The following is an 18,715-nucleotide window of genomic DNA, read 5'->3' as shown; positions in this document are numbered from 1 at the left end:
TATTCATTTCCTGCTCTCGTCCAGGCCAGATAAAAGAAGAGCCTTTTAGTTTCTTTTCCTGGCTTAGGAGGTTCCTTCAGTGCAGATCAAAGCAGGAGGCCTAATCCTGGAGAGGGATGAACATCCTCTGGTCTCACACTCTCATGTGCAAAAGTGGTTCCTGGTCCTACTGGTTTTGGAGCCTAACTTCTTACAGCAAGTCAGTATAATAGTCAGAAAGTCAGAGGAGGCAAGCAAATAAGAGAGACTAACCAGTGCTCACACCCATGTTGCCTCTATGCACTTGAGAAGGCACCTTTCCCTTTTCCTGCAAACTCCAATCCTCGGGATATCAGAGCAACCAAGCAGGAAGACACCTGCTCTGGCTGAGCAGAGGCATGAGGGAGTGCATACCCAGGCAGCACAGGCTGGCAGGGAGATGCAGTGCCTTTCATTAGCTCCACTAACATACATCTAGAGAATAAAATACAATCCTTAGGGCATATACACTTCTCTTTTCTTCCCAGGTGTCTTTGTTTGCCCAACATGCTTTGCCTTATAGTGTTTCAGACCATCCTGGCCCCAGCAGCCCCAGCCTCTTGGTAAGGCAGCTGTTTTCATGTCAGCTTCACCTAACAGCCATAATTTAATGCATTCATCTAGGGTAATTTCAGAGGATGACAGAGATCAGAGAGTTGAAACAGGTACATGCAGTAACTATCCTAAAAAACAGAATCATAGACCATTCAGTTTAACTGTGCTTTTCAGAAGATGAGTGGTACAAGCCAAAGCAGCTAAGTGCCTGAGAGAAGATGCATCACAACTAACATGGATTTATACCAAAGAAGTCATGCTGAACGAATCTGATTTATTTTTGCAACAAGATAATAGACCTTGTGGACAGGAAGGATATACAAGTCATTAATCTCAACCTCAGGAAGACTTTGCCAATGCCTGCCTTCATATTCTGATCCTCAAGTGAGGCAAAAGATGTATATGAAGTGGGTGGAAGCTGGTAAGATTGAACAGTGTTTTCACAGAGTTGTGTTCCAGATCCATGGTCTGGAGGGGATCTGGTCAGTGTTTCTGTTAGTGCTTGGACACTGGGACAGATGGGAAGGCTGCAGGTGTCCAGGAAGGCATGACTAGAATTTAAAATTACTTTCCTGGACCAGAGATGTGACCTGGAAAATGTATATTTAATATAACAGGGACAAATGCAAGATACTGCAAGTGAGGAGGGACAATTCCCTGCACAAATAATGGACAGTGGGAAGGGAGCATTCTGCCATCAGGGTTGGCACTGGAGGGATAATCACCAGGATAGGACAGGGCTGAACTAGGGCAGAGAACTGGGACCACGGTGACCAGAGGGACCCCTCTGAGCCAGGGGGGGCAGCAGGGGAGCTGCACCCATGACACCACAGAGCAAAGGGACAGCTCATGGGAAGTGGTCTGGAGGAAAACAAGAAGAATATTTCAGCACAATGAGTTGGAGGTGAGAAACACAGCCTTAAGCAAGCAGGGCAGGCCTCTGCACTGACCAGGATGCTGCAGGGCGTGAGGAGCTCAGACACTCCCTGGACTGTGAGCAGTGGGATCACAGGCAGCTCCCTGGTGGGAGGTGGGAGCAGGGAAGAGCAGGGGATGTTTGCCCTAGGACGGCTTCCCACAGCTGGCGTCTGGCATCCCACCTCACAGAAACAGCCAGTGAACTGGAGCATAACAGCTTCTCTCCAGGAGAACCTTGGGGCTGCTTTGATTGCAGCCATCACTGCATCTCCCACAGCCAGAGGGACTGAGAGGCAGGCCCTCTCACCTCTGCTTCGTGGCGCCCTTCTCTCCCATTTCTCCACGGGATAAAAATAATCCTTTTGCATCAGCTCCATCAACGTGAGCAGCAAGACATTTTATTCACTGGCGATTCCTTCCCTTCCCTCATTTAAACAATTCCCCATTGAGCCCATCAAATTAATTTGAGCAAGGGACAGGTGTCTCCCTTCCTTGTTCTTTGGAGGAGGCTGGCAGGTAGCACGAGCAGGAGTCAGGCAGATGCTTGGCAAGGGCTGGGAGCAGCACGATGGTTTCTATCAGGGTGTGCAGGGGCAGGGAGGTCTGTAGGTGGACACACCCCATGTCAGGAAACATGTCAGTGAAGTCTGCAAGCAAAGGGCATTTTACAACCATGTATTTGGGCTTTTTACAGAGGCACAGACATGCTCTGCCAGGCAGGGAGCTGCCACCTGTGTCTCTGCTGGCAGCCTCAGCCCTTTCCAAGCCAGGCTGGCTATTTGGGGAAGGCTGTGTCAGGCTCTGGCCGTGACTCAGAAGAAGATGCAAGGATGCACCAAGCTGTTCCTCTGTCCCTCATAGCTGCATCTCTTCCTACTCCATGTCATGCCAGCTTCCTGCCTTTGACACTGCAACAAATACCATCAGGCCCTGCAATGAGGGACACTGCTCCAGAGCACTCAGGGACAAGGTATGTAATATCACAAGTAAGGAAAAGCTGGTAAGCTTCCAGAAGAGTAAGAGCCCACTTCATCCAAACTCTGGGGCATTGCCAGGTTCAGTGTGGCAATCCAAAACCACAACTAGGATGGGCCTTGCAAAGAAAGGCCAGTGTCCCATTTGCCATCCCTGCTGTGTCCATCCTCAGGTGCCTGTGGCACTGCACAGCCATGAGTTGGAAAGAACTAGTTAAGTTTTTCCACCTAAATTCCACGTCCAGCACAAATGGAGGCCAAACCAACTCTTGTGGAGGTACAGAGCCAATAGGAAGCCAACAGGGTAAGACCACCAGACAAGACCACCAGCACACCCCAACATCAGCTCCTCTCCTGAGATATGATGATATTGGACATGTCCCAAAGCATTCAGCCAGAGGGATGCATGGAGAAGAAAAGCTAAAGGGTGTCCGTGGACTTCTTGCACTTGGCCACTGTGGCTGCAAGGTAGATGGGTGTTCTCCTCCCACATCAACATGGAGAGGAGCTGCATATCATCTAAGAAGATGCAGCAGCCAGGTCCAGGACCAGGGCTGGATCTCCCAGGCCACAGGCACTGCTTTGCACTGTGTCCTCATGATGAGCCATCTCCTTGCCCTTCAAACGCACCCTGTGGCTCAGGGGCTGAGCTAACAGGCTTTCCTCCCCCACACCCCTGCAGCAGAGCGAGTGCTCAGGAATAGCTGCAATCCTGAGAGCTCCTCTGGGCTCTCTGGCAAAAAAGTAGCCTACCCTCAGATGACCTGGAGGATAAGCATCCACGCTGCCTCCATCAGCAGGCAGCTGTAATCAGTTATGGCAGGAGGCTGAGCACCAAGCAGCCTCTGCAGGGGAGGCTGCAGGCTGGCAGACCTGCTGTCACACCCAGGCATTGCTGGGAGAATGAGATTCTCTTCAGAAGTCCCCCTTGCTGGCTCTGCTAAGGGCACACTTTGAAAACAGCCCATTCCCCCTGGCATCTCTCTGCTTTCCTAGCAGGCCTGCTATTCAGGCGAAGAATGGGTGATTTCTCAGGATCCCCCAGTTTTCTAGAGAGGATTTTAATCATATGCATAGAAATGCAGTGGACACCTAAAGACAGAAAAAGGGAGAAAAGGGGAGTCAAGTGGCCTGTGAGGCTGGGACGTTTCTCTCTTGCCATAACATTTTGCTGTGCCCACCCCTCTGCTGCCAAGGTTTCTGTCAAGGCACTGGAGAAAGCAGAGGCTCTGGCTCAAAGAGGGGCAGTGCAAGAGGAACAGGCACATTCAGGCAATCACAGATCTGACCAAAACACAAGTTCTTTGAAGAAATGAAGTGGGACTCCACATGCATTAGGCAGTTCCCAGGAGAGGCAGCAATGGCCTCATCAGGTTGCAGAGCAGCAAAGCCCAGGCTGCTGGGGCTTGGGGAGCTCTAGGAGGGCACACACCAACATACTGACAAAATCTGTTCACTAGAAAGAGGACACAAAGCCTGGAAACAAAACAGTTATTGTAGCAACATAGCTATACTGGTGTGGGGAAATGCAAAGGAAGGAGTAAAATGAGGCTCCACTAAAAACATTTTGCTTGGCCAAATTCAAATTTCAGTTACTCTTGCATACCCAGAGGGCAACAGATCCAGTGGACACACACTATGTGTACAGGGGGGCATTTAGCTCAGTGACTTGGCTATCACTGATCACAGAAACAAATCCCCCTGTAATTTTTTTCTCCAAAACCCTAGTATTGCATTGGTTTCAAACACAGTGCAACCCTGTTTATTACACAGATCTTCAAAGAGGAAACTAGAAAGTCAAAGCCAACCCTCTTGGCTTTGCCAGCATCCCCCTGACAGCACACAGCACCTCACAGGATGAGACTTGCCCTTTAGAAATAATTTACAAGTACTATTGAATTTTCTTAAAATGGGACCTTTTCTTGCTCCAGCTGCCTGTGTTTCCATTTAATGTACTAAACAGTTCCTCCTGACCACTGAGAATTGACTTCAGCTTAAAATAACTTGTAAACATGGTGATGTCTCTCCACCAATTGCAAAACAGAGCAGTCACAGAAAGTGACATTACACAACAAAAAAAAAGGTTGAAGACATAAGGCCAGGAACAGTGAGAAGAAGAAAAAGCCCAGATCTTCGTCCTTGGGGTTCAGCAATCGCACAGCTACATAGTTATTTACCCAAAAATGAAGAAAACTGATTTAATGCAAGAAGATTCAAATCCTTCAGATCTGCTGCTGGCTTCTTTGAGGTAGCTCTCCAAAATTTGCCAGTGTCTAGGGTTGCCACATCTTTGTCTGGGATCCAGAACTCTTTGTACCTGTGGTGTGACATTCTTGGACATGCAGGGTTGTGACACAGAGACACTCTCCTGTGTACAAGGGATGTGTTCAGAGTCTCCAGATAAATATCCAAAGGCTTCAATTCTGCCCAAGAAGAACTGGAGTCTGCTGGCACATGGACCATCTGCTTACCCAAGAAACAGCTTCTCAGGACTAAACAGTCCCCTCATTTTATCTCAAGCTATGCTAGAGTGGGAGATAACCTGACAGGAGACAGTGGAGGAAGAGGGAATCCTGGGGGGCTGAAGATCTTTCTGTTTTCTGATTTCCCAGCGCACAGGCAGGGCAGGAAAGCATGGCAGGGAAGCAGCAGGCAGAGGGGGCAAGGGAGCCTGTCACTGCACATCAGTATTCCCTTCAGTAGATGTTGATTTACAGTTATCAGTCACAGATCTGCATAGCAAAATGGCCACAGGTCACCAGCAATGCTGCTCATGTCCTTGGCAAGCTGCACCCAAGCAGCATGGCCTCTTGCTGGCTCCAATGTGGGCTAGGGCCAGCATGCACCAGCAGCAGGGACTGTCACAGTCACCAACTCCAGCCTGCTCCAAGGCAGGCTCAGAGCGATCTGTCCCTACAGATGTGTCTCTAACCTCCTCCTGCTGAAGGCCTCCAGGGCTGGGTTTCCTTCCTGTACAAAGGAGTCAACTCCAGTGTGTATGTCCTTACGTGACCTACACAAGCGACACAGAAAGCTGTGAACACGTAGAAATAGGGTTTCATGAGAACCTGGATCCACCTCACAGTGCTGAGCTCTCTCCCTAACAGTAGAGTTATTTTCCTTAAGACTACGGAAAGCAGCTATCAGCAACTACCCAAAGCAAGAGGGGAGGGATTGCAAGGAAATCAAAAGCCATTTGCAGATCTCAGAGAAAGCAAAGCCATCGGGCTGCAGGTCAGTTTTATGAGACCCAAGCTTATTTGTGTGTCCTTCCTTATCAGGGGGCCAAGCTGCATCTGGAGGAGGCAGACCTCATGTAGGCAAGGCACAGCAGTGCTCGAAGCCAAACTCCTCCAGCACTACTTGTGCTCTGTGCTTTTGGGTCACTGACCAATTAGGCAGCACGGAAGAGACACAGCGAAAGTGGCCACTGCTTGAACAGCACAGAAGTGACTGAGGGAATCTCAATAATAGAATTTGCTTTAAAACTGAGGCACTAGGAATTACACCACTAGAAGAGTTAGACTTGAGCTGTTTGGAGAGGAGAGGTGAGTGAGTGCTTTTCTCTCAGACAGAATGATATTACATGAAAGCTGTTGAAATAGCAAGTTCGGGGACAAAATGTACTTCCCTCAGTGCTAAATCACTCACCAGTCCAGGACTGATGTGACCTTAGAGGCTGTATCTAATGTATAGCCTCCTTATGTAAATGCAATGCTACATGCAGATGGACTGTACCTCCAGGGACGGAAAGAGGGAGTTGAGGTGCATGTTCCCATGCTGGTCCATTCATCCCTCAAAACTACTGAAACATCTCCCACAGAAACAGGAAAACACAAAGAACAGAAAAAATGTCCTGGTCCCTGACCCTTTCAAGTTTCTCCCTGTCACCCTTGGTCACAGCAATGCAAGGCTACAAAGCAGTGATGTCCAGAATCAAGCATCCCATTGTCCATTCACATTCTCCTAGCTTGCTACCAGCTCTGGACCTGAGCTGCCTCCCACCCAGCCTGGGTAAAGGGACAAAACCAGGGTCCGTTACTGAGAAAGCACTTTGTGCAGTAGGTGCTGCTGGGGAAGTATTGGGGGGGGAGGGAGATGGGCAGCCTCAAACCCCAGGAGATAGCGGAGACAGTGCTGGAGAGTGGGACAGGCTGAAGAAGAGATTTCAGCCACCCTCCTATTGTCTCCCTAAAACTTTGTACACTTCCATTAATATTCCCCAAATTCCCTTCCCCCCTTCACCTCCTAAAAACCCCAACGTCCTCCCATCATTCATCATAGTCCCTTAAATCCCAGCTGATCTCTCTCAGACCCTACCACCAGCTATGGTCAAAGAGCTAAAGTACTTCAGGCAGTAAACTCCACGGTCTCCCTCTTGTCTGAGTAGCCTCCAGCTGGATCTGTACAAGAGCCAAATCACCAGGCTGCAAAGAGGCAGGGGGGCACAGGGAGGCCAGAGGTGACACTGGCTGGTGTGACATAGCACAGAGAAAGCAGAGGAACTGCCCAGCTTGTGCACATGGATAGGAAGGCTCAAAGCCACCCCATGCCCCCTCACTTGTCTGCACACCACAAGCTGCTCACAGGCATCCAGCACTGGGCTCACAGGTTTGTGTCTGCAGCTCCTGACCCATGTGCAGCCATGGTGCCATGTCCTGGGATGGGTGAGCAGCCCTCTTCCCCTTCCTGCTCCACCCATGCCTGGCTAGATCCTGTCAGCCAGGATTTACTGCCTGGGAAGTAAAGTGATTGTCCCCCAGGGACAGAGAAAGAGGTGACTTGCATGTGAAGAAACCAGTAGCAGCAACAGAAACAGCCCAATATAAATATCCAAGACAAGCACTTAGGCCAAGAAGCTGGCTGTGTCTCTGGCTGTCAGCCTGGGTACTGGCCAAGAAATGTGCTTTAGCTTCAGCAATTGCTGTATTGTAACCTTTCTTTGACCTGCTTTCTTTTATTCTCCCATCCTGCTGTGGTGTCCCAGCATTTCTAAAAACTCTTCACACTTTTTTGACTCTTTCCTGCTTCCTTTTGGCATTGACAGGAGCTGTTCCAGGCTATTTCAGCAGTTTTTAAAAAAACAAACCAAAGCCCAAGAGCAGCTACATTCTTCTGACTGTGATGACAAAATGCTTTAATTTCTTCCAACCCTCGAATAAAACCTGAAAGCCTTACTAATTAAACAGCTCTGCCCCAAACTTATTCTTCTTACAGCAATGCTTCCCTTGGGTGAACTCAACCACCAAGATCGTTACAAATTAGGAACGATACTTTATTAGTTAAACAATTCCTGCCTGACAACCACTGCAATATTTAAGCAAGTGCTTGGAGTCCAGAAGTGGCTTGGATGACAGCAGGGAGCCACTTTTTCCTGCTGCTGCATCTTAAAATACTGCAAGCACTTCTCCCCACCTCTTAGCTCTGGGCTGAAGGACCAAAACTAGTTTCACCGCATCTGCTTGCACAGGACAGTACCCCTTGGCATAAGCCTTCTGCCCAAACAGGGCTGGGTGCTCAGGGAGATGGACGCTCAGCATGGCCAATGCTGCTGTAGTTTGATTGCAAATTCATCTCTGGCAAGTTCTGCTCTCTGCTTCAGTGTTGCTCTTCCCACAAGATTTGGGTTCAAGCTGGTTTTGCTCCCCTTAGACCCCACACTCCCCAGGGTCTTGGAGCTGATCCTTAGCAGTTGGGTAGTGTGTTTCCAGAGGACTCTCAGGAGCCTCACTAGATATAAGGACAACAGCAACAGGCACAGAAAACTTCTACCAGGAGCACACCCCATGGGAAGAAATAGAGCTCACTGCCTCGGGACAAGAGGGAATGTCTCTGTGCCATCCCAGAGATTTCAGCCTGTGGGGCTAAGGAGGGCTTCAGGATCCAAAGCACCAGGGAAGACAAAGATACAGGGATGCCCACTGTGTCTGACATGAGCACTGGGACCTCTATACACCCTGTGCACACAGATGTGCCCTCAACACAAGTGTTTGACAGGTGACAGAGCCCCTGTCCCCAGCATCCTCTCAACAACAGATGTACCTTTTCCAACATGCCACTAAGTGATTCAGGAGACCAAAATTCACAGGGAGTTTCAGGCACTTTTTGGAGATTTTACTGTGTGTCTTGGTGAAAGTCACCTCTGAAAAAGCCACCTGAGTGCTTTTGAGAAGATCTCTTCTTGGCTTCTTTGATCTGTCAAGTGTTCATAAATGAGGCTGTGCTAACAATGATGACAGCAAAACTCGGAGTATTAAACAACATTTCTTAAAGATTCCAAAATGTTTCATAAACAAGAATTAATTAAGCTACAGATCAACCCTGAAAATTATTTAAAGAGCTCTGGAACTTCCCATCCTCACTCAAGCACACAAAGAGAGGAATGAACCAAGGTCTTGTGAGAACCCAGGAGTCCTTACCCTCCCTTTTTCCACTTATCCACCACACCAACTTAAACAGGCAGAGCAGAATAAATTCAGAGGGGGTGAAATCCCATCAGGCTGAAGTTAGCTCAGTTTCTCTTGGTGAGCCCTATCTTGGAAGCTCAGTGACAGTCAAGGAATCTGCAGAACATGGAGCAGACAGCACTGTCTATTTTTAGGGGAAGAAAGGAGGTTTGGAATGACATGTGGCTATGAAGAGCTCTCTCTCAAAAAAAAAAAAAAAAAAAAAAAGTGATTAGTCTGCTAGTCATACCTGTCAAAAGCAGCTGTCCCAGCTGTGTGGGAAGCTGGTGGAGAAGCTTCACAGGCAAATCCTTGTGATACCAGAGGGGTTCTGGGACCTGGGTGAGCCTCAGGTTGCCGCTTCCCATTGGCACACCATATCCTGCCAGACTTCAGCAACAGGAACCTTCCCATCTCCAAATGGACCAATGGAAACAAGATCAGGAAGCTAAGCTTGCAGATGCTGTGGTTGGTGAGAAGACCACAACTTCCAAAAGCACTGGCCTTAGCTTCTCCTCCTGGGGGTTGGGCAGATTTCCCCACTGGGCTCTGAGGGGATCATGTGTCAGAGACACCAGACTGGGGTATCCAGGTAATGAGCCAGGACATTTTCTCCATCTGTAAGGAGACAGCTGGGATGCCAGGAGCCCTCTGCACTACTTTGGACCTTCTCCACTTACAAAAACAATAGATATTCTTCAATCATGGGTAACAGGAGAGGTGCCTGAGGACTGGAGGATAGCAAATGTCACTCCAGTCTACAAGAAGGGCAAGAAGGAGGACCCGGGTAACTATAGACCGGTCAGCCTCACCTCCATCCCTGGAAAGGTGATGGAACAACTTGTCCTTGGCACTATCTCTGGACATATCAAGGAGATGGGGGTCATCAAGAGCAGTCAACATGGTTTTACTCAGGGTAAGTCATGTTTGACTAACCTCATAGCCTTCTATGAGGAAATTACTAGGTGGATGGATGATGGTAGAGCGGTGGATGTGGTCTATCTTGATTTCAGTAAAGCATTTGACACTGTCTCCCACAGCATCCTTGTAGATAAGTTGATCAAGAATGGGTTTGATGATCAGGCAGTGAGGTGGATCAAGAACTGGTTGAAAGGAAGAAGTCAGAGAGTTGTAGTCAAGGGGGCAGAATCTAGCTGGAGGTCTGTGACTAGTGGAGTCCCTCAGGGGTCAGTACTGGGACTGGTGTTGTTCAATATCTTCATCAACGACCTGGATGAGGGTACAGAATGTACCCTCAGCAAGTTTGCTGATGACACCAAGCTGGGAGGAGTGGCTGACACACCAGAAGGCTGTGCTGCCATTCAGAGGGACTTGGACAGGCTGGAGACTTGGGCGGGGAAAAACCTGATGAAGTTTAACAAGGGCAAGTGTAGAGTTTTGCATTTGGGGAAGAAAAACGCCATGCACCAGTACAGGTTGGGGGCTGACCTGCTGGAGAGCAGTGTAGGTGAAAGGGACCTGGGGGTCCTGGTAGACAGGAGGATGACCATGAGCCAGCAATGTGCCCTTGTGGCTAAGAAGGCCAATGGCATCCTGGGGTGTATTAGAAAGGGTGTGGTTAGTAGATCAAGAGAGGTTCTCCTCCCCCTCTATTCTGCATTGGTGAGGCTGCATCTGGAGTATTGTGTCCAGTTCTGGGCCCCTCAGTTCAAGAAGGACAGGGAACTGCTGGAAAGAGTCCAACGCAGAGCTACAAAGATGATTAAGGGAGTGGAACATCTCCCTTATGAGGAGAGGCTGAGGGAGCTGGGTCTCTTTAGTTTGGAGAAAAGGAGACTGAGGGGGGACCTCATCAGTGTTTACAAATACGTAAAGGGTGAGTGTCAAGAAGATGGAGTTAAGCTTTTTTCAGTGATGACCAGTGATAGGACAAGGAGTAATGGATACAAATTGGAGCATAGGAGGTTTAAGGTGAATATCAGAAAAAAATTTTTTACTGTGAGAGTGACAGAGCACTGGAACAGGCTGCCCAGAGAGGTTGTGGAGTCTCCTTCACTGGAGACATTCAAAACCCGCCTGGACGCCTTCCTGTGTGATGTGCTCTGGGTGATCCTGCTCTGGCAGGGGGGTTGGACTAGATGATCTTTCGAGGTCCCTTCCAACCCCTATGATTCTATGATTCTATGATTCTAACTGTTAACCTGGCTCTGGGGCCTCCCAGAGTCAGTTTACAGAGGAAAGCTGCCTGCACAGGGTAAAGGTTTAAAGAGGAGGCAGGATCAATGTTCTGGAGGCACGTATGACTCCCCACAGCGAGATGACACTCTTGCAAACATAGCTGGAGGCTTGCTGCTAGTTAAGGATACAAAGACTGGTGCTGGCACAGCAAGGAACAGACAGGAGGACACAGTGGATGTCTCTGCCTTTTCTGCCTTGATTTCCCTCTGTTAAAACAACTTCTTGCAGCAGCTAAACCTCCATGCCACAGGGTCCTGGACTCTGCATTTTGCACAGCAGATGCCACATCAGCCATGAATGATTGGCTGGGGACTCAGCTCACTTGTCCACTTGTGGCACAGAAAGGCAGCTGAGCTGTCTGGACTAGATCCATGACTTGGCCACCACACTGTGTGTCATCTGTTTTAAATTCTCATCTCTTTCAAAGAAGAGCTAGCTGTAGCCAGGGGACCTGCACACATCACCAGTCATGTCTGAACATCCCTCCTGCTTCTCTGCATGTGCAGGAAACATTTAGTTCAGCGTTTAGTGTCATACCTAACCAAGCAAGCAGAAGACAGATAGCTTAATATCATCAGAGCAGCAGAGTCCATTTCCATCCCATTTATATGTTGCCTGGGATATGACCTATTGGGTTAAGGTCAGCAATAAGTGATTGAGCCACTCCTGAGCTCACAGTTTAAACTGTTTTGACAAGAACTTGCAATTTAGCTCTGAAAAAAACCAGCAAAGGGAGATTACAACATTCATACCATTCACATGAGATTACAACATTCACAGAGGGCTGCTGCTGGCTACCAGGAAGGAGACATTCTAATTCATTCTGACCCACAACACAGTATTGCTGGCTGCTGCTCACCCCACAGCTGGGGTACCAAGGAGAGCAGCCACACTCATGTGTGTGTGACCCACCTCCACTGCTGAACCCCTGTGCAACCCGGGTCCATGACAAACATGGTGCTTGCCCATGTCCAGGAAGGACTTATAAAGCAACCAGGAAACTTGTCCTGAGCCAAGCTAATGACAGCCCTGAGAGCCTGGATGGTCTTGGGTTGTGGTTTTGATGGGAATAGAAAAGAATGAAGCATATGAGACATCCTCCTCCACAGCTGCTGCACCCAGCTCCAGACTACCATGCGACTGTGTTTTCTATGCCCTCACAGCACAGGGAAGAGTCACATTTCCAGTGGTGTCTGGCTGAAGGAACTCTTTAAAAATCACCAAGAAGACTCTGGAGTGACACCAGGGTGACTAGTTCCTGGCCAAAGACCCTGCCTAAAAAAGTGCATTAGGAGAGTACATAAAACCTTTGAGGGTATATAAATAAAATATTATTGTATTGAGAGATTGCTTTCTTGGATCGGTTCTAAAATGCCTGAACCTGAAAAAGCTGCACTTAACAGGAAACAACTGAATATGAGAATTAACTGGGCTCAGAAAGGACACTGCATTTACAGCCATTTGGCTCACAGCTGGATGAAGCCCAGGAACAAAATCTAGTGAAGGATCCATGTTGGAGAGTTCATCACCCTTCATGACTGGCCCTCATGGCTGGGTGGGAAAAGGGGCTTCACCAACCCACAGAGGCACATACATCTCCTTGATGTCACTTTAGAGAAGGATCCCACATCTCCTCACAGGAGGTGATCCAGGAGAGCAAGAAGACAGGCAGCATGTGGGAGGATTTGGGAAGGAGTTTGGACCTCCTTTACTTGTTTTCAAGTAGTTTTTTTAAATAAAATCCAAAGCTCAGAAAAGATGTGTGCTTTGGGAAATAAATGAACTTCTGCAGAATTTCTGGGCTTGTCTGGACTGTGATGAGAAAGTGCTCACAGACAGCAAACCCCCTTCCCACCAGTCCCCACCCTGCCCAGGAGCAAACAGAGCCTTTTTATTCATACAGGAACTGAGGGAGGGATCCAACATCCCAGATACCTTACTCAAAAGGCTTGAGGGTAATCTTAAGCACCTTGCTACAGAGAGCAGCTTTGCTCTCTGTGCATCATTGCACAGAAGGAGAAGGCTGAGTGATAAGGCACAAAGAGATCTGCTGTGGCTTGGTACCTCCATCAGGGGAACACAGATCTTCCTTACCTTGGGCATCTTGCGAAGGTTGGGAGAGAGCTTCAAGGAGATAATGTGGCCTTGTTCATCTCCAACGATGACAACAGGGTAGACAGGGTTAAACTGAATATGGGTTAACTTATTTTTCTTCTTGGCCACCACTAGCTGGGTGCAGAGAGCTTCATACTTATTAATACTCATATCAAACACATGAGCCTGGGGAAAAAAAAAAAAAAAAAAAAAAAGGCAAAGAACACAAAAGGGATTAATCAGGCAAGAAAATCCCTTGGTGGTAGAATGATAGGTGAAGAAATCAGAGAGAAAAGGTCCCAGAGAAAGGCAGCCTCAGCACACAATTACCATCTGCAGTCAGAGACTGTCCTCTTTTAAGTAACCAGTGTGCAGAAGCTGCCTGCTGCTTTTGAGGGACTGTGCCCCTCCTGCAGACACTCATGCAGTGAGAAGCAGTTCCCTGCTGCTCTTTCCAAGACCCTTGGCAAGGCTCCAGCTGATCTGGATGAAGAAGGCTCAGAGCCAGCATGGCTAACCCCCCACAGGTCTTAATATCTCTTCTCACTGCTACAAATAATGAGACAACCAGGTGTTAAATCAGAGTCTAACACAGATTGATGCAGAAAGCAGGGAATGCTGTCAGAAATACTTCCTACTCCTTATTGCAGAGGTTTCCAACATTTCAAGCTTAATAATAACATTTAAGACTCAAACCAGTAATTAATAGGGAAGTGATGGGAACATGGACAGTATGATTAAGGGTGTACCCTGGGGTAAAGCCAGGGAAGCACAGGAAAATGCACAGCACAGGACAGCTTGGTGCTGGCAGCCCAGAACAGTCCAGCTGCTCCAGATGCTGTGCCTGCACACACATCCTTCTCCCATAGCACTGAGAGCAGTGCCAGACTGGACAAGCAGGAAAGGTGAGGGTGAAGGGAGACATGATTCCCCCTGGAATGGACCCCAGACCTATGGCACTGCTACAGCAGTGACACAGACCTGCCATATCACCAACTGCACAGTAATGCACGCGTCACCATGACTCCAGAGAGAACAGTGGTAATTACTCGAGAGAATGTGTTAACTTAACATTATCTCTCAATAATTGCAATTAGCTTCTGCCATTAATACAGCCTGCAAAGGCTAATAAAACATGACATCCCTTTCTCCCCCAGTGCTGAGGCAAGCAGCCTCCAGCATGCTGGACTCCCACCTTGAATCCACCACAGAGACTTTCAGCTTCATGTTTCTTTTCCCTTTTCTGTATTCAGAAAAACTAAGGAAGGGAATATTTTATGCCAACAAGTACAGTGGGAATACGGGGGAAATTAGGACTGAACTACTTGTACAACTCCTGCCAGCTGTGTCTTGTTTACCAGTACTTAAGAGACAGTTGAGACATATTATTTCAACACTGTGCCATGCTCACAATTTGAATGTAGGAATTATCTGAAATCAGACAGTGTTACCCTACAAAAGCTTTTTCCAAAGACTGTGGAAGGTTTTGTATCAAACCAGTACATGTACTTCCCCATCACATACCAACCAGTTGGTGAATTTTATCTGAATCCATGTACAGAAAAGATCTAGGCAATGTGCAAGCACATGTCCTAGATAGTCTCACAAGCTACTTTGCCTTCATAGGACTTAACATCTAGCAATTTGCAATGTCCTTGTTCTGGGCAGGAAAGCCATGCAAAGGTTTTACAGATGCAGAAAACAAGATGAGGAAGACTCCCTCCAGACTGAAGTAAAAGAAGATTTTTCCAGATGGGGAAGGGCTTGAAAAGTGGACAGGGTTCTCAGACAGATTTTGAAGAAACCCATGACAGTATAATTCAAGAAGGGAAGCCAAAGCATCAGCCACAGACCAGGGTCTATGGTTTGGTGAGTCCTTCCCCAGTCAGCAGAAGCAAAGGTGGAAAAAGAGATTTCAGTTTTATCTGCTCAAAAATATCAAATGCCAGCCTTAAATTGTGAATCTAGACCTGACACTTGAGATCCCACAGTACAGTCAAGATAATCCCAATTTCCTGCCTCTAGGTACAAATAAATGTGGCCATCCTGGCTTGTACTTTATGTTGGCTGTCTCACTATCTCTGAAAAGGAACAAGTTCTCTTCCAGCCATACCAGCCCCCCCATGATCCACACTCACTGAATATTTAATTGCTTGTCTTCCCAGAACACATTTTTATTAATTTAAGGGCATGATTCACACACGCCTCCCTTCCCCCAGTGGCACAACCTCCATGCTTAGTAACCGAAGAGCTTGGTAAATGCCCACTGCTTAAGTAGCATCAATTAATCTAGAAATAAAAACACCAGCAAACTGGAATTAGTGGTTAGGTTTCTTTTTGACAGCCAGGTCTACACTGCTGTTCTAGGAGACTGTCAGTGTATGCAGCCTGCACACCCTACCCAGCACTGCAGTGGAGAAAGATGGCATGTCTGAAGGCTCAGCATTGGAATGCTGAGCAATGCAAATTACTCTGGGTGAGGCTGTTTTTCAGAAATGTCACTGACAGCCCAGACAAGCACAATGCCTTGGACAAGAACTCCAAACCATCAGCGATGTGGAGAAGGTCAAAAGCAAACAAGTTTATGAATGTTCCTACTATAAAGCTCCTCTTTTATGAGTTTCTAAACAAATGGGCTTGTTTTCCTTTGCCAAGGGAATCATGGAAAAGAACAAATTATTTCAGTTCTTCGGCTGGAAACATCAGCCTCATATCAGCTGTCAGATGCTCCAGATGGAGGGGTGGGCCATGGGCAATAGGAAGGACCTCAGAGTCTTTGATTTAGAGGCTTACAAGCATGCTCAGGAGAGAGTTAACACTGTTAATGGCACTTTGGGAGTAATCCAAAGGGGGCACAGAGCTTCTCACAACACTTGAGGCAGCTTTAACAGTGCTGTAAAGAGCTGCATGTGACCAGCACCATCTGCAGCATGGGGCAGGGCTTTCAGCACAAAGAATGGGAGACTGGAAACCTGCACCTGTCCTTTGAGGTTCCTGGTCCCATGAGCTACCTTTGCTGGCTCAGGTCCTGGAATTAAGGATTACGGAGTAGGATCCAGCTGGATTTCCCAAACCAGAAACTGACCAACACCACAGAGTTTCTCTCCATCCCACCACCCTGGTCACCCATTTCCCTCCAGACTACAAATCACTGCTTACACACAGCAACAGCCTCTCAGGTCTTGCAGTGAGGTCTGACTATAAGACCCAGAGAAGTGCAACCGTGACCCACAGAAGAGTCCCACAGCCCCATGTGTGACTTGAGCATCACAGTCATTGGGAACCAGGATGGCCAGAGCCCAAGCGACAGCCACATCCAAGCCCTCTCCTTGGAGAGCAGGTACCTCCACAGGGAACCTATTTTCTCAGGGTAGGCATTCATCCAGCAGCACTGAGATGAGGGCTGCCACCCAGACACTGTTAGGCAGCTGGTGCAGATTGGCATTTTCGATGAGGGCTGATATTTGTACAGCTTCCCACATGTGGTGGGCAGATGAGCATATTTACATATTCACTGATACACAACGTGCCACATTGTCCTGGGCTCCTACAGCTCACTGGGCAGGCCTGCTTCCACCCATTTGGCTCACTCAGTACCAGAGCACCACTCAAACTTTTCTCTGCAGCAGCCTCACTCAGTACCAGAGTATCACTCAGGCTTTTCTCTCCAGCAACACAGCAAGGCAGTGATGCTTGTCAGAATATGACACTTCACAGTTCAGTGAATCTATGGAAAAGACAGTAACTTGCTCAGGGTCCCTAAAACAGAAAGTGTAACTTGATGGGAAAACAGTATATAGCAAGACAGCAGTGCCATGCCCTGTGCTGGGCCAGCAGTTTGAGTTTTAATGGGACTGAGAACTGTGTAGGAACAAAAAGCACATCAAAGCAGTATCCTTGTCAGAGCTTACAAACCAGCGAGGGTCTCCCTGTGAGCAGCCCCCTCTCTCCTGCCAGCCCTGCATGCCACTTCTTCTCCTAGGCTGGTCCCAGCACTTTCCTCCCAGCAGGTGTTGAGCCCTCAGGCCATCACACTCATCCAGGAGCAATTTAGAAACCTCAGACTGGAGGTTTCAAACCTCTAATTTTCAGCCCTCAAAAAGCATTTCCACTGTAATGCACATTCCAGGGAAGGAGCTGAAGTTTCCTTACAATAAAATCCTGTAGAGGCAAACCAGGGACCTCCAGGGTCTGCAGCCCTGCTGCTTGCAGACCTTGGCAAACACCTTCATTCTTTCTGCTAATAAGCATTCAGACAAAGAAAAAGGGCATTTTGGACTAGGTGATCTCCAGAGGTCCTTTTCAACCCTACAATTCTGCAATTCCTGTTCTTTTATTCTGGAGACCTTGGGAAAAATATATGGCTACTCCCTTAGAGGGATATAAAGTAGACTCCAAGAGTAAGAAACCTGGGGAGGGGCACAAAGAGAGAGGTAGAAGAGATCTGAAAAAGTCTGAAATAGGAAAGTGCAAGAATCTCCTTTGCATCCCCCAGCTTAGCTGCAGATCCCCCAGGAAGAACAAAGCATGGGGCAGTAACCAATTACTCCAACAGCTATTCTATTTGTGGTCCCTGTAAAACTGCATGCCCACCCCAAGGAAGTACGGGACATATACCACGTCCATAGCCCAAGCTCTTGAAGTAAGATGGGTTTTTTCAGCATGGGGATTTATGAGGTAGCATGAACAGCCATGAAAAGAAACCTAGACTCGAAGTCCCAAAGTGCAGGACAGTCTGATGGTAGATATGCTAGGCAGGTGTTCAAAGCAAACTTCTCAACAGAAGGACTCTGGTAAGTCAGTAGCCCCTGAAGAGGAGCATTGAATTTAAGCAGATGCCCAGTTATCTTTGAGATGGAATGAGGTGAATCCTGCAGTATGCCTGGTGTTTTTTATTCAAGAAGAACAATTTTAGATTACCATCAGGGTAGCAACAAAGCCTCCATGCTTGATGTACAGGGAACAATGGATCTAACTCTGCTGTGTTACAGTTGCAGAAAATATTTGACATAAACAAGCTGCTTTGATGCCTGACTTTCAAACAGCCAGAGAAGAAATAAGCTAAGGTGCATCCAGACCAACAGCTCCTCTGTCTCTGAACCATGCAAACATACTCCACCTCCCAAACTCCAGCAGTTCACCACTGAGGCTCTGCATGGCTGCCCTGTAAACACAGCACAGTGCACGTCCAAGGCGATCACTGTAGCTCCAGCATCAAAACACGTTCAGAGTTGTGAGCATCCCTCTTCTTCACACCTGCTCTGAAAATGAGGCTAGGGCTTGAAAGTCTGGCCCTCACCTGTTCAGTAGCTCTGAGGTGACTTAAACCCCTCTGTCCTTATACTCTGCTGTCATGCCCTGCCCTGCAGTACAGCAGCCTGGCAAGAGCAGGAAGGGAAATGCCAGGGAACCTGGGGGAGAGCTGGACCTTCCAAACAGCATAACCTGAAAAGAACCAACCCCTCTGCCAGCAGAACAAACTACTTAATTTTTGTCATCCATGGAGAAGGG

General features: G+C 48.0%; 1 protein-coding gene across 1 annotated transcript in view; it reads right to left on the bottom strand.

Moving 5' to 3' along the window:
• DNAI1 (dynein axonemal intermediate chain 1) overlaps positions 1-18,715 on the bottom strand; it is a 159,335-nt gene that overhangs the window by 25,374 nt on the left and 115,246 nt on the right. Inside the window, exon 19 of the mRNA XM_051642737.1 lies at positions 13,175-13,390. Within this exon, the coding sequence (XP_051498697.1) occupies positions 13,175-13,390 (216 nt within the window). The remainder of the gene's footprint in view (positions 1-13,174; positions 13,391-18,715) is intronic.

The sequence above is a fragment of the Apus apus genome, chromosome Z, assembly GCF_020740795.1.
Source record: "Apus apus isolate bApuApu2 chromosome Z, bApuApu2.pri.cur, whole genome shotgun sequence".
NCBI classification, from domain to species: domain Eukaryota; kingdom Metazoa; phylum Chordata; class Aves; order Apodiformes; family Apodidae; genus Apus; species Apus apus.
Note: the sequence above shows the minus strand (reverse complement) of the source record. Positions and strands in the feature narration are given on the sequence as shown.